Raw genomic sequence first — 13,626 nt, forward strand, 5'->3', positions numbered from 1 at the left:
AACCTTCAAGATAGTTTTTGTTATATCAAGGAGGTTATATAACCTCCTTGGTTATATACATATACCACATTGTGGATTACATATTGGAATTGGTTTGAAATTACCGGTACCAAATTGCGAGGGCCATGACGTCAACATAGGTTCTAACAAGACATTGAACATTAGAGGGGTTACCAGACCCATGAAAAGAAAAGTACAATCTTTGCATTTTACGTCCGAGCCAGTTACTGGCATCGACAGACCTGTCTCCCACCACATATATTTGTATCTGTATATTTATCAAACTCCAACTGTTGGTTAAAGTTCTCATGTGAATGTATGTATAATACTTGTTTAGCCTTGTCTACATATGGTAAGTATACGAAGTTTATGCGTTTTTCTTCATTGATGTACGTCAAGTTACATACAGAATCTGACACCATGGTTTTGAACCCATACCTCAACCTAGCTATGGCCATGGTTTCTTAAATGTTAGATCGCATGCTGGTGGTTATTCAATAAAGCCGAGACTTTGAAAACACCTTGCTGCTGCGTCAATGTGGAAACTAATTTTCTTGATGGCAATTTAGAGATTGAATCTCTCTCTCTTTATCACGAATAATATAACCGAGAAAAAACAAACAGCCAAGTCAAAAACAATACCTCGCCGCGAATTAGTATCTTCTCTCATTGACCCCAATGACCTGGAATGTCTGTCAGTTTTCGGCCAAGGTTGATGAATGGATAATTCTACCATCTCAAACCTTTTGCCATTCACTTCACGTCATTCTGTGGGAAGACATACCTATATGTAGCATATATAGGAGATGACAGTAAACAATATAGGAGATGGCAGGAGGTCATGAAGTGAAGTTTGTACTCAACACGCAAAGCAAGAAATAATGGCGTGCCTTAACACGTGCCAGGGCTTCTCAAAGTTAGAGAAGGTGAAGGCGTTATTGTAAAGTGCTACTTAGACTTCCATGCTTGCTTAAGATGGTAAAACAAGAGGTCCCTTGGAATATTGACGCAGAAAAGCACAGGACAGACGAAACGTCGCAAGCAAACCACTCAGCACGTCACCGTCGCTCACCCCATGCCCTGGTGTAATGGCGAATTCTGTACGGGTTCAGCTTATTAGGCACAGATGAGCTTTGCCCACCTTTCCAACCTTTCAGAAATACCAAATTGGTCTCTCCAATTTACATTTTCGCATTCAAGTTCGTTTGCTCAAGGCAGAAAACAACTTCTTAAAACATGTCAACTTCAACTTCAACTTCGATTACCCCCAAATAACCCCGCGAGGGGCAAAGTAGGGGGAGGAGGTCCAAGGCTAAGGGACGGATCGGGCAAAGGAAATTTCTCCATAATTTTTGTGATGATTTCAGCTCAACATTATGGTGGGTCTAAGGGCATTAGTAACAGTATATGTAGCATGAAACTGAACTACTATGGCGGCGGATGAACAAAAATGTGGCCACAACAGCCAACTTTTTCATCAGCATTAAGATACCAAGATGGATCCCAGGACCTTTGGCATGTTGGTGAAATGTTATATCGACAGTGATTGTAGTCAGGTGTTTATCAAGGCTTTGGGTCGACACACCGCTTGTACGCGGTAACGACAATGTCTTTTGTGAACTTGATTGTCATACCAAAGTATGCGCTGTAGACATGTAATTGTTTTCTATATGTGTACTCCAGTGTATTTTCAAACATTTTCATACACTCAGAAACAGTGTGGATACAGGTATAGGACACGGGTCAACATGCCTTTTTTCTTGACTATTGTATTAGTACAGATTGGAATCCCACTACTGTATTGGGGTCTGACTATTGGAATTCCAATCTGTACTAGTACAGTTCCAGATTGTACTGGCCATGGATTCCAATCTGTACTGTGACATATACATGCAAATTGTTTACAGAAATGCAACACTTTATACGTCTCTTTCCTTTAAGTTAATTACTCTAACATTTTAAACTTTGTTTGCATACGAAGTTAACATGTGACATTGACTACAAATAACCAGTTTCATGCACTCCATACTGCTACTAGATATGTTTGTTTATATGTCTTCAAAAACACGGTTTTAAGTAAGTAAATAAAACACTAACTATTTATATTTACTCCTGTATACAACCAAAGATAACTTTTATGGTTTACATATTTACTTTTGTTGTAAATTTTAGAACTAAACGTCTAACTTTACTTTAGTTACCCAATCATTGAGGTAGAACTGGCAAAAGTAGTTGTAGAAATTGATTTCTTACCTGGATGTGCTGCATTCTTTTCTTTATGAATTATAGTCCTATTGCTAAGAGGAATAGATGTGATTGTTCAGTGTCATTTTTGTCCGTATGTAGCTGTTGCATACAGCATTCATGGGTGGGGCACGAACAGTTCTGTTGTGATGTTGTTCTTTTACACCACAGTCCCTTCTCAAGGTTGCAGTATGTCACATTTTCTTCGCCCCTGTCACACAGAACGAAAATCGACGCGACATGATATTTCTGGCAGTAACACGCGCGGTGTTTTCTCGATCATGGCACGATTTGTAGGGATTGGCCGTGTTCGCAAGTCACTGAGACCCGTTAAACATAATAGGAAGATTATCAGGCGAAATAAAAAGTGCGACCTTTTGTCGATTTGACAATCAGGCGACCTTCTGGTAAAAAACAGACATGGCAGAAGCTCGTCGACTGTGTAACAGGAGTATTGCACAGTCACAGTCAACTATTTTGTGTGTGTCAGAGTTGGTGCATTGTCAACGTTTATCGTCAGCCCATGCCAATTTGGGCTGAAGGTTTGGATCCTTTGTTGTGACCTGATCGTCATAGAGGCTGAGGACATCCACATCTAGCCCATCGCCTGATGATGGTGTTGACGGCTGTGACATTTCCTCTTTGTGTCGTTCGAAAGGCATCGATGCTTGCAGATCGTGACACGCAGGAGGTGTTGGCGGGCAGGGGTGTATCTCGGCCCGAACAGTCAGTATCATCTGTTGCTTGCAGTGCTTCGGACGAGCTGCTTGCTCGGATCGCATGTCTACCCGTGTGGCTTGAGTTTTGGATGGAGAAGTTCCCCCTGCTCTTTGTCTGTGACGTTTGGGAGGACCTGCCTGTCTGATCTGTGTTTGGGCTGGGCTCGGAGGCACCTCCTCTCCATGCTGCCCCTCTTCATCCGAGGGATGTGGTGACGATGTAGATTCTCCGTCTAATACCCATTGGTCAGGATGATGGACACTGAAGATGGACATCCGTCTGTCCCGTGTTCGCCGTACGGGAGATTCTGCCAGGGCCAGGGGAGCATTGACATGAAACAGCTCCCTCAGAGCTTGTCGGAACTCAGGCTGCCTGAAGCTGTAGACAATGGGGTTGACCATTGATGATACGGTCTGGTATAACAGCTTGGATACTTTCACAGTAAGGAGTATTGAGTCTGATGCCTTTTCCTTTCTCGTTAAGAAAGTCCGAACGGAGACGGCCATAACTATTAGAGATGCCACAGACACAACTAGCACGGTGACATGGGGCGCCATAACACTGAAGGCCTTGGTCTGGTAGAGCCATAGTTTGCGGTTTTCATCTCTCTGTTGCTGCTTCCTGGCTTCCTTAAAGACAAAGTTATAAAGTATGATGACCACAAGGACTACAAGCACTATCCCAGCTTGGATGATACCTAAGAAGATGGCTGCTGTAGTGGCACTACCTATTGGCTCTGGTGTACAGCGTATAGTGTCACCGGAGCTCTGAAGTCGTTCAAGAAGTTCGGGCCCAACTCCGAAGAACAAGGCAAAGGTCCTGACTGTAACAATGCCAATGATGACACGTTTTGTGGTGACCTTTGCGCGGTAGTGCAATGGTTTGTAGATGAAGTAATACAGTTCTACTGCCATCATTAGGTACGTTCCAAACATTGATGCTGTCGTTGGGTAGGCAACCAGCAGCTGGAGCCAGCAGAAGAGATTATCATTGCTGCTGTCTTGACTGAACAGTAAACAGATCTCCAGGGGAATCAAGCAGCCAACAAAGACAATGTCGTCTGCAGCCAGGTTACATCGTAGATAGTGGCGGGGTTTTTGGAGGTACTCTTTGTTCCAAACTAAGTAGATGAGCAGCAAGCCGCATCCCACGGCCACCAGGAGGCTGATGACGAGATATGCTGTCTGAAGATAACGAGACAGTGAATCGATCGATAGATCGCGGTACATGTGGTACATATTTGCAGAAAACCCCATTGCTTCGTCTGCCATATTATATATGGTGACCAGACTTCAGATGAAAACAGAAAGACACCGCAGACTCCCTTCCGCCCTTCTTTGCCAAGCGCGCCGTCAAAAACCCTTTGATGAGAGGCACTGAGAGTACCATGAGTGTATCTGCGCACGTGAGAATGGCTTCTCTCGGAGCAAGTGTCTGCTATTCCTGTCATCAGAAAAAGTGGCCGCTTCAAATTGATGCCGCTGCGTACATCGGTAAGCTAATGCACTTCCCACACGCCCTCGCATATTCTAGTTGATTGCACTTGAAAGTTCAGCATCCGGTGCGGGCCTTTATGCCGAAACTTTAGTTGCCTATATGGATGCTACACTAATTTCTACGCTCAGCAATGAGATTGAGCTTGAAAACTTGTAATGATTTGGTTTGACGTCTGTCCGGTGAATTGATACGTACCAATTCACCGGACAGAGTTCTGAAGCCGCAGCTGTTTGAGCATCCGCCAGAAACAGTTTTTTTGGTACAGAATACAAAAACAAATAAATGCAATTTCTAGTAGTGTCAACTGATGTTTCGTTCGTACATCACAATCATCAATCATTTTTGGCATGTAATATTGCGAAGGTCACTTGAAATAGCAATTATATCTGTATGTACAAAACATTTCTTGTATAACGCAATGATTGGAATGCTACATTTCCACATTGAATGGAAATGATTTCCATGTCGTATAATGAAAAACCGTGACGGGAGACTAATGCAGTCCACATCTCAACCCATCGGCGCCGCTGACGAAGAGACTTAAAAGCGTGTGGCGTGATGTCGGACGGTCAAGGTCTTGTCTTAGACACTTTCCTAAAAGCGCAGTTGGTTAGTACAATGTATTTGGCAACAAATGACCTTGACAGAAAATATCTATGTAAAAGAACATCACAACAGAACTTCGTTTTCGTGAGCCGCTCATTCGAGCAGTCATGATTTAGATTTTGCTTATACCCCCATTCCACTAGGACGGCGCTCTCTCTGCGACCTAAAATGTAACAGCGCACTCAACGGATCTCATAGATAAAGAACGAATCTTTTCACACTTTGTGTGTTTTCAGTCATGGTTTTACATTTTGCATGATATTCCATAATGATTATGAAACCAAGGGTTACATAAATTCAGCTTAGGTCGCAGTGAGGGCGCCGTACGCGTCTGGGGGTCTTACATTGTACATACAAAATGACATAGCATATGTGACAAATTTATTCACGCCACCAATGTATTCTACCAATGCGACTAGAATTGAAAATGGACCAAATGCAAGACATGGAGGTAGACAACTTCATTTACGTCCTGTCGCTTGCTGTTTTTGTTGTTCTGGTATATTACACACACATACACACACACACACACACACACACACACACATGTATGTATACAATCTAATGCTTGTATGTGCTTGAAGATGTAGAGAAAAGAAACGACCGGAAACATAAAAGCTTCAAGGCACAATGTCTCAAAACTATAATGTAAATTCACTTCATTTCATGAGTATAGGGTATGTTGACTTCTTTGGCTGCTCTACACAAGGACAAAAATAATGTTTGGGGTCTAAATAGGTTTCAAATTGGTTGAAACTAAAACAACCTCCATGGCACAGTTTCCTTCAATTTACCTCATGACTCATACAGATCTTTTTCTCTCTACTAAAATCTTAAGTTACTACTTTCAATTGTGGTTATAAAACAAGTTAACAAGGAAGAGTATAACAAGAAGCTAGATAGTACAGAACACAAAATGTCTCTATTACAATACATAGTCTTTTTCACAAACATGCTAATCAACTTACTGAGTAGTTAAACCGTAAGAGGGAAGAAGCAGAAAAGATCAGGCAAGTAACCAGTGCAGGGATCCAACCTCCTTGGTTAAAACACCGGGAACGAACCTGGCGGCAAACGTCGCATCGGCAAATGAGAGACAAATCATAAGAGAAAGATAGTGTAGCCTAGAAAATACCTGCCTCCGTCGAGGGGGGCTCTGAAGACTCAAACCCAGATCGTACACCGTATTCGTGTCCGTGCAACGTGCTAGCGATCAGAACCACAGAGACAGTAACCATATCTATTACTGTACATCAACATTGGAACATTTTGGGTGTGTGATCTTCTCTTATGTGCAAACTCACCACCATGCCTCCAGAGTCTTTGCTCTGACGTTCCCCTCGCCGGCACTATGTATTTAAGCCCCCATATGGGGATAAGGGGCACTGGTGTTGTTGCAACAAAGCCTTTGATACGCAGTGTTTTCAGTTCGGGCAAGGAGCCCGCACCAGCTTCCATAGTCCTATAAACAAGGCATATAATTTAGGTGTCCGCTCAGTCCAGACTTCGTCCATGCAGGACTCGGTGGTGTACAATATTCCAATCTGTTTGCACTTTCGGCCCTCAATAATGGTCTGTTGGGAGGGTCATTGTCCCAATCACACTCATGGTGATAACCCCTGCGTTTGTGTTAATGTACAGCAATAAATATGATCACTCTACTCCATGGTTCTAAACTCTAGCAACGTTGCACGGACAAGAAAACGGAGTACAATTTGAATATGACTCAGCAGAACCACCCACAACGAAGGCAAGTATCTTAAAGGACTAAACAATCTTCCGCCTACGATTTTCCCCTCATTTGTCGAGGCAATGTTCGCAGTCAGGGTCCATCCCGGTACTGTAACCCAGGAGACCGAATCCCTGCACTGGTCACGTGACCGACATTTTCTGTTTTCTTCCACCTTACGATTGAACTCCTCAGCAAGTTGATTTGCATGTTTGTGAAAAACACTATACATCATAAAGAAGGCATCTTGTATCCTCTACTTTCTAACTTTTCGTTATACTCTTCTTCGTTTAGCTGATTTTGGAACCACAATCAAAACAGGTAACGGAAGATTTAAGTGGATGGCGGAAGGCCTGCAAGTTGAAAATCGAAGAGAAACCAGATTGACATGGAAGTTGTTTTTAGAAAAGCTTTTTTGACCTACCACAGAATCTCCATTCCACTAGAAATGTAAGTCAAAAATGTGATTGAATTTGAGAGTATCTTACTTTCAGATATACCACCGCTTTCTCATAAACTTCACCAGACAAATGAAATGGCGAAGGATTTTTTTAGTTTCTTTTAACAATGACTGTTGAGACATATAGATGTATATGTAGATTTGATGCTGTGTTAAAGATCAATATCAAAGGTCAGCGAATGCGTGTTTTGCAATGTTGAGACCCTGCCTCTGGACCAAGAGGTCAGTGGTTCGAATCCCCGCTGTTGTCGCTCATCGTGCAAGGGTTGCAGGCTTTAGGAAGGGATGTTGAAATAATTTACCTCTGCAGCATGAATATAAATATCATAAAAGTATGTACATATAACACATTTATCATGATGAAAGAAGCCGACGCCTTGGTGTGCACACAACTTTATTATCTAGCAATCGTCACACACATTTCTAAAATTTCTGAACTGGTCTTTGTTTTGTCAAAACCTACCCACATACCAAATATCAAAAATCTGTTCACAACTTCTTGAGATATGGGTTGGAACGGTACTGCTGCATGAGGGCATTCAGATTATCAAAGAACTATATATAGAAGCTTTAAATCGAATTACATGTCTGCTTTCTACGGAGTTACTGTATATAAGCTCGCACGTGTACATTACATAGCTTCACACGATGTCGCATGCGCAGGGGGAATGTTGTTCTCAGTGCATTGCATGTTGTCATGGGGGGAGGGGAAGCGGGAGTGGAGTGTGGAGCAAGTGGGAGTGGGGTAAGGGCAAGCGGGAGTGGCGGGTGTGGAGCAAGCGGGAGTGGGGTGTGGAGTAAGCGGGAGTGGGGTGCGGAGCAAGCGGGAGTGGGTGTGGAGCAAGCGGGAGTGGGGTGGGGAAAAGAAGGGGTGATAATAATAAGTAGGGGAAAGACTGATGGATAGAAATTAAAGGAAATTTAACTGACCTGATTTTAAATAATCTCCAAGCAGATGTAAGGATCCGGAGGAAACCAATGACTACAAAAGGTCGATACTAGAGAAGATAACAAAAGATATGGCGACAGGTAGGAACCACTGTCAGTGAGAATGAGCCGGATCCTTACATCTGCTTGGAGATTAATTTTGCAGTCTGTATGGCATCCAGGAGATCATGCATATGCAGCAGATTCGGAAATGCATCAGTGAGTGGTGGGGAGGGCGAGGGCGCTCACGTTCTCAACTATCCAATGGCTTAACTCTGACGACCTGAAGTAAACAACAAATCAGGAGTCTTAAAATTCTAGCTTCGGTAAAGGCATCAAATGTCAATGAGGAAAACGCAAGAGAGTGCATTAATGTGGCATCATCTGAGAATTCCGTAACTATAGCTCAAATGTTTCACTGTATTCTGATATTTCAATGTTTACAATATGGCGGACAGTTTTTGTTGCCATGACAACATGGCCACTGAAGTTGATATGCAAATTAGGATCACGTAACTGGATGCGCTTGCTCTATGCACGACCTCAAGCAACAACAGCAGCAATAAGCCGTACAGGTGGAATACTCAAACATCGAAAGTTCAACCATTCTATCCGGTAGGTAAATAGACCATTAAAACTGGATAATGTAAAGCTGACAGCTAGTAGGTTTACAAACCTCCCTACGTCATAAGAACATACAATAAATGGCGCTATTTACGTGTTTACACTCATACATAATTATGCAAATGACATGACAAGAAACCACGTGTAAATCTCTTCCCCATCCCTCCGCTCAACATTCCTTGCATTTAACGTTTAACGCTCGTGATACTGTAAATGCATTCTAGTTCGCGTGGATAATACCCATAAATATATGTAACGTTACATCAAATGATCCTGTTGAATGTGTGACTATATAACACTTTTAAGTCTCAATGCCTCAGCTTGAAATTTCTGCTCTAAAACTTTCAGCACAGTTTCTCCGCCCTAGTTTTTACCAATTTCCAAAACGTCGTTTGTTATTTCACAAGCCTTTTCGCGCCTTTATTATGTCCAGTTTCAACTGTACGGTAAAAACACACACAAGACACGAGTTGCCGACCACGCTGTATTGCTTTGCTGATAAATCTGAACGCTTTTCGTGGAAAACACCAAGAAATATTTTCTAGAAGCTTACCTGTATGGTTCTGCGTCACATGTTTGAATCCAAAGCCATCCGAACGCCCTTCCAAGCTCTTCCGCAAACTTTTCTCGCCTCTGGTATTCCAGAAGCCTTTCTCCGCAATTTTTGTGGACAAATCTCCGCGAAAATGTGAGAAAATTGCAAGTTTTGTGTGTCGAAAGTTGGAACTTTTGGGCACATCGTGCACACGGACCACGCTACAGCAGGAATGCAACACCTGGTGAACCTGACGTCATCGCGGCGGGAAGTTTGAATATCACGTGAGGTAATTAGGCAAGGGACGTCTCTGATTGGCCACGAAGGTAGGATATAATTGATTAAAGACATGCTGACGAAGTCGTCACATCAAAATCTTTTTCTAATTATTCCTGACCTTTTTACCTTATCAACTCAAAGTAAGAAAAGTGTAAAACTGCATGATGAATAAAAAAAAAACCCTGCCTAAGGCTTGGTTTACACACGCATTTCTAACCTAGGGTTTGGAGTGCGCTCCGAATACTATGAGCAAACTCGGAGTAAGCTCCGAGTTTAATGGAAACGTTTGTGTAAACAGGGCCTTAGATTACCTGTAGTGCCGATATTCACCTGTACAGGGACGTTGGTATGTGACGTACGTTTATCACATATGATTCCACTTGATTACCTTCGCCATGAAAGTTATGTTTTTGGTAGCGTTAGTACATGTATGTGTGTGTGTCTAGGAGACCAGCATAACTCGAGAAGGCCTGGATGGATTGTCTTGATATTTGGTATGTGGGTAGGTCTTGATGAGACCCGGAAATTCCCACTAGCAACTTCCAAACGTACTGGAGTGGGACTTCCTGTTTTGATATCTCGTGTTCTGGTCCTGATTTTTCAGTGGTAGATAGCTTTTTGGATGGAGAGTTAGTGGAATAGGTTTGGCCCCCCTAGTGGCTTATGGGAACTGCAGGAGCAGATTTTGCTTTAGACCTTGAAAGGGAAGGGCTTGATGGATGGTCATGATTTTTAGTATGTAGATAGCTTGAGTGATGATTGACATAATTAGATACTTATCATACAATACAGTATCTACTTTGCATGATTAATGAGGAAAGTGTATACATCCGCCGCATTTCATTACCCTCAAACATGTGTCATATGTAACTGAGGAAGAGAGAATATTAAAAGATATCAACCGTGCAAATGAAGACCTCATTTGCATAATCAATGAGAAAACACTATAACTCAAGATAGGATTGACGAATCATCATGATTTTTGGTATGTACACAGCTCAAGTGTTGCCTTGTATGATTAAACAATAATTATGCAAATCATATTATAATTTGCATAATCAATGAGGCAATTTCAAAAACCAGCTGGGTTCCATGATATGACTATTCAAATATGTGCTATTTGTAACTGACGAAGAATGTTGATCGATAGAAAAGATGCAAATAAAGACCTAATTTGCATAATCAATGAGAAACTACTATGATTCCATACATATGACAGCAATTTCAAACTTGTGGCATTTGCATGTTATCTGAATGTGAACATGGTTGAATTAAATCATGACAATAAGGACCTCAATTGCATAATCGATGATAAATGTTAGCATAACCTTCTTTGTTACCCTCATACTTTTGTTAGAACGCTGACATTTTCTCTTATTTGGGTGGAGAAGATGATCAACTGGTATGATTTATAATCAATGAGAAACGCTCATAATGTGTCAGTCATAAAGGTTAGAATCATTTGGCGAAGGCATGAGGTCGTGGAACTCTAGTTTGATCCATATAAAGTCTCCATGGCACACGATTTGGCAATCAGCTATATCCTATGTCCGCCGCTTTACATTGAGAAAGCTTCAAAGGACATCGTTTTAAACGCAAGGCTGTAAGGAAATCATAGACTTAGTGCATTAGGGATGTCACGTTTTCCCGTCAGAATATCTGTGTCCAAAACTACTCTTGCCAGGTCGTAATTTTACTATACGATTGTCAGTGAGCGGTTGAATTGTCTCCGTATTGTCAAATGTGCTCATCTTCAATCTGACCAAGAAACAAAAACATGTCGGGAGAAGCAAGTGGTTTTTCGGTTAATGTGCATTTTGCGTACCATGCCTTATCTGTCAGTCCGCTGTCCAAGGGTCTTCAGACAGCATATCTCGTCACCAGCCTCCTGGTGGCCGTGGGATGCGGCTTGCTGCTCATCTACTTAGTTTGGAACAAGGAGTATCTCCAAAAACCCCGCCACTATCTACGATGTAACCTGGCTGTAGACGACATCATCTTCACAGGCTACATGATTCCAGTGGAGATCTGTCGGATTTTCAGTAGAGACAACAGCAATGATGATCTCTACTGTTGGCTCCAGTGGCTGATGGTATCTTGGTCAATAACTTCAATGTTTGGTACGTACCTGATGATGGCAGTTGAATTGTACTACTTTATATGCCACTCATTACACTACCACGACAAAGTAACCACAAAACGTGTCATAGTTGGAATAGTTGCAGTCAGAAGCTTCGCCCTGCTCGCTGGAGCTGGACCCACGGTTGCCAATAAACTACAAAACCTGCCATGTGTTCCAGAACCGATTCGCAATGCTGGAGCAGTACCTGTCATCCTCGTCATCTTCGTACTCTATTTTCTAGTTTTCAGGGAAGCCAGGATACAGCAGCAGAGGGACGAGGGGCGCAGCTTGTGGCTCTACCAAACCAAAGCTTTCAAAACAATCGGACCACACATCATTGTTCTAGCTACACAAGCGGTAACCATCCTATTTGTGGCTGTCTCGGCCTGGGCGTTCTTAAACAATGCGGACGCAGAGAAAGCCCCAGACTCCCTTCTCACGGCTGTTGGAGTAGCCAAGCTGCTAGTTCTAACTGTATCATCCATGGTCAACCCCATCGTCTACAGCTTCAGGCAGCCGGAGTTCCGACGAGCCCTGAGGGAGCTCTTTAACCGGCCTGCCAATATACCTACTGCACCGGCGCCACCTATTGTCCAGCGAGGACAGAACATACAGATGGCCATCTTCAGTGTTCCTGACCACGGTCAAGGAGCATCATGCCGAGAATCCACATCAGCACCTCCTCCTCCACAGGAAGACGGGCAGTATGGAGAGGAGGCACCTCACAGTCAAGCCCAAACACAAGTAACACGGGATGACATGAAACCAGGGCAAGCACCCCTTCCTAAACACTGTAAACAAGATATGACTTTATCCAGTCGTCCTATGTTATTAGCCGTACGGGTAGAGGTACACCAAAACGGGCCACCCCTTATTCCCTGTAGCGACCAGGAGATGGTGACCCCAACATCAGAAGATGTGGACATAATCAGTCTCTCTGGCGACGTGGTCACAAAGAAGAACCCCAGATTACAGCCAAGGACGGCATGGCATGACATTATTCCTCAGGTTAACCCTGAAAACAAGGAAGACGAGGAGTGGCTGGTGTGACTTCTGGGCTTGTAGATATACAGAGATGGACATAGAAAAGGACAATATCAGAATCGCGTTCTCGTGAGCCGCACAAGCACGCCGTATGTGCCTGTTGTGTGCTCACGAAATGACTGATATGTAACAAAGTCATTTACCAGTTCATTTTATCAACGGGACTAGAATTGATAACGGACCAAGTGCAGCACATGAAGGTAGGAAAGTAGCTACTGTCTCTTGTTCTTCTGGTGTATCATACACACACACATGTATGTATAGGTACGTCACCGTACGTGTGTGTGTGCTGGAAGATCTAGAAAACAAAGGGGCGGAAAGGACAGGTGCAGCACTCGTAGATGTCGTGTTAAAACGCTTGGCGGTAAGTGAATTATAGATGTCTCTAAAATGTAACCATTGGTTACCTAGGCCAATGTTTATCCCGACAAAATAAGCCATAAGCAGAGAATGTCCCATCGGGTAAGACAAGATTTCCTGCAGGTGTTAGTACAGCCTGCTGATTGACGTAAGGTTTTAGTGTGTGCAAAACAGGTTATAGGGGCGTCCCTGTGGTGTAGTGGTCTGCACTTCTGTTACTTACCACATCTGGTTCTGATTACTTCGAACCAGAAGGCCCCAGTTCAACTCCCGGGTAGGAACCCTCTGGACAAGAGGCGCATTGAGCCGTACCAAAGACTTTATAAAAATGGTACATAATAACATGAAACAGCACACTCCACTGCCAGTGGACTAGCCCCCTGCTGCTGTGATTGCACCACAGTGTGGCCCAGGGCTATGAAACGGGGATGGGCACCGCCCGATACACCTTATGGTGTGGGAGGATTTTAACTTTAACT

The 13,626-nt window shown here is 43.1% G+C and overlaps 1 protein-coding gene and 1 long non-coding RNA gene across 2 annotated transcripts; one reads left to right on the top strand and one right to left on the bottom strand.

Moving 5' to 3' along the window:
* Positions 1 to 7,633: 7,633 nt before the first annotated feature.
* LOC136426042 (uncharacterized) lies at positions 7,634 to 9,439 on the bottom strand. Its single transcript, XR_010754141.1, has 2 exons — positions 9,361 to 9,439; positions 7,634 to 8,466 (listed from the first exon to the last, which is right to left on the bottom strand). It is a non-coding gene; the product is annotated as an uncharacterized lncRNA (long non-coding RNA).
* A 1,959-nt stretch (positions 9,440 to 11,398) lies between these two features.
* On the top strand, positions 11,399 to 13,098 carry LOC136425133 (olfactory receptor 6M1-like). Its single transcript, XM_066413930.1, has one exon. The coding sequence runs from the start codon at positions 11,399 to 11,401 to the stop codon at positions 12,791 to 12,793; it is 1,395 nt and encodes a 464-aa protein (XP_066270027.1). The 3' UTR covers positions 12,794 to 13,098.
* Positions 13,099 to 13,626: the final 528 nt, after the last annotated feature.

This window comes from Branchiostoma lanceolatum, chromosome 19 (genome assembly GCF_035083965.1).
Source record: "Branchiostoma lanceolatum isolate klBraLanc5 chromosome 19, klBraLanc5.hap2, whole genome shotgun sequence".
Lineage (NCBI taxonomy): Eukaryota > Metazoa > Chordata > Leptocardii > Amphioxiformes > Branchiostomatidae > Branchiostoma > Branchiostoma lanceolatum.

Bases quoted from the DNA above. Each gene is read 5' to 3' on its own strand.
- LOC136425133 (XM_066413930.1), top strand. From the start codon at position 11,399: ATGTCGGGAGAAGCAAGTGGTTTTTCGGTTAATGTGCATTTTGCGTAC.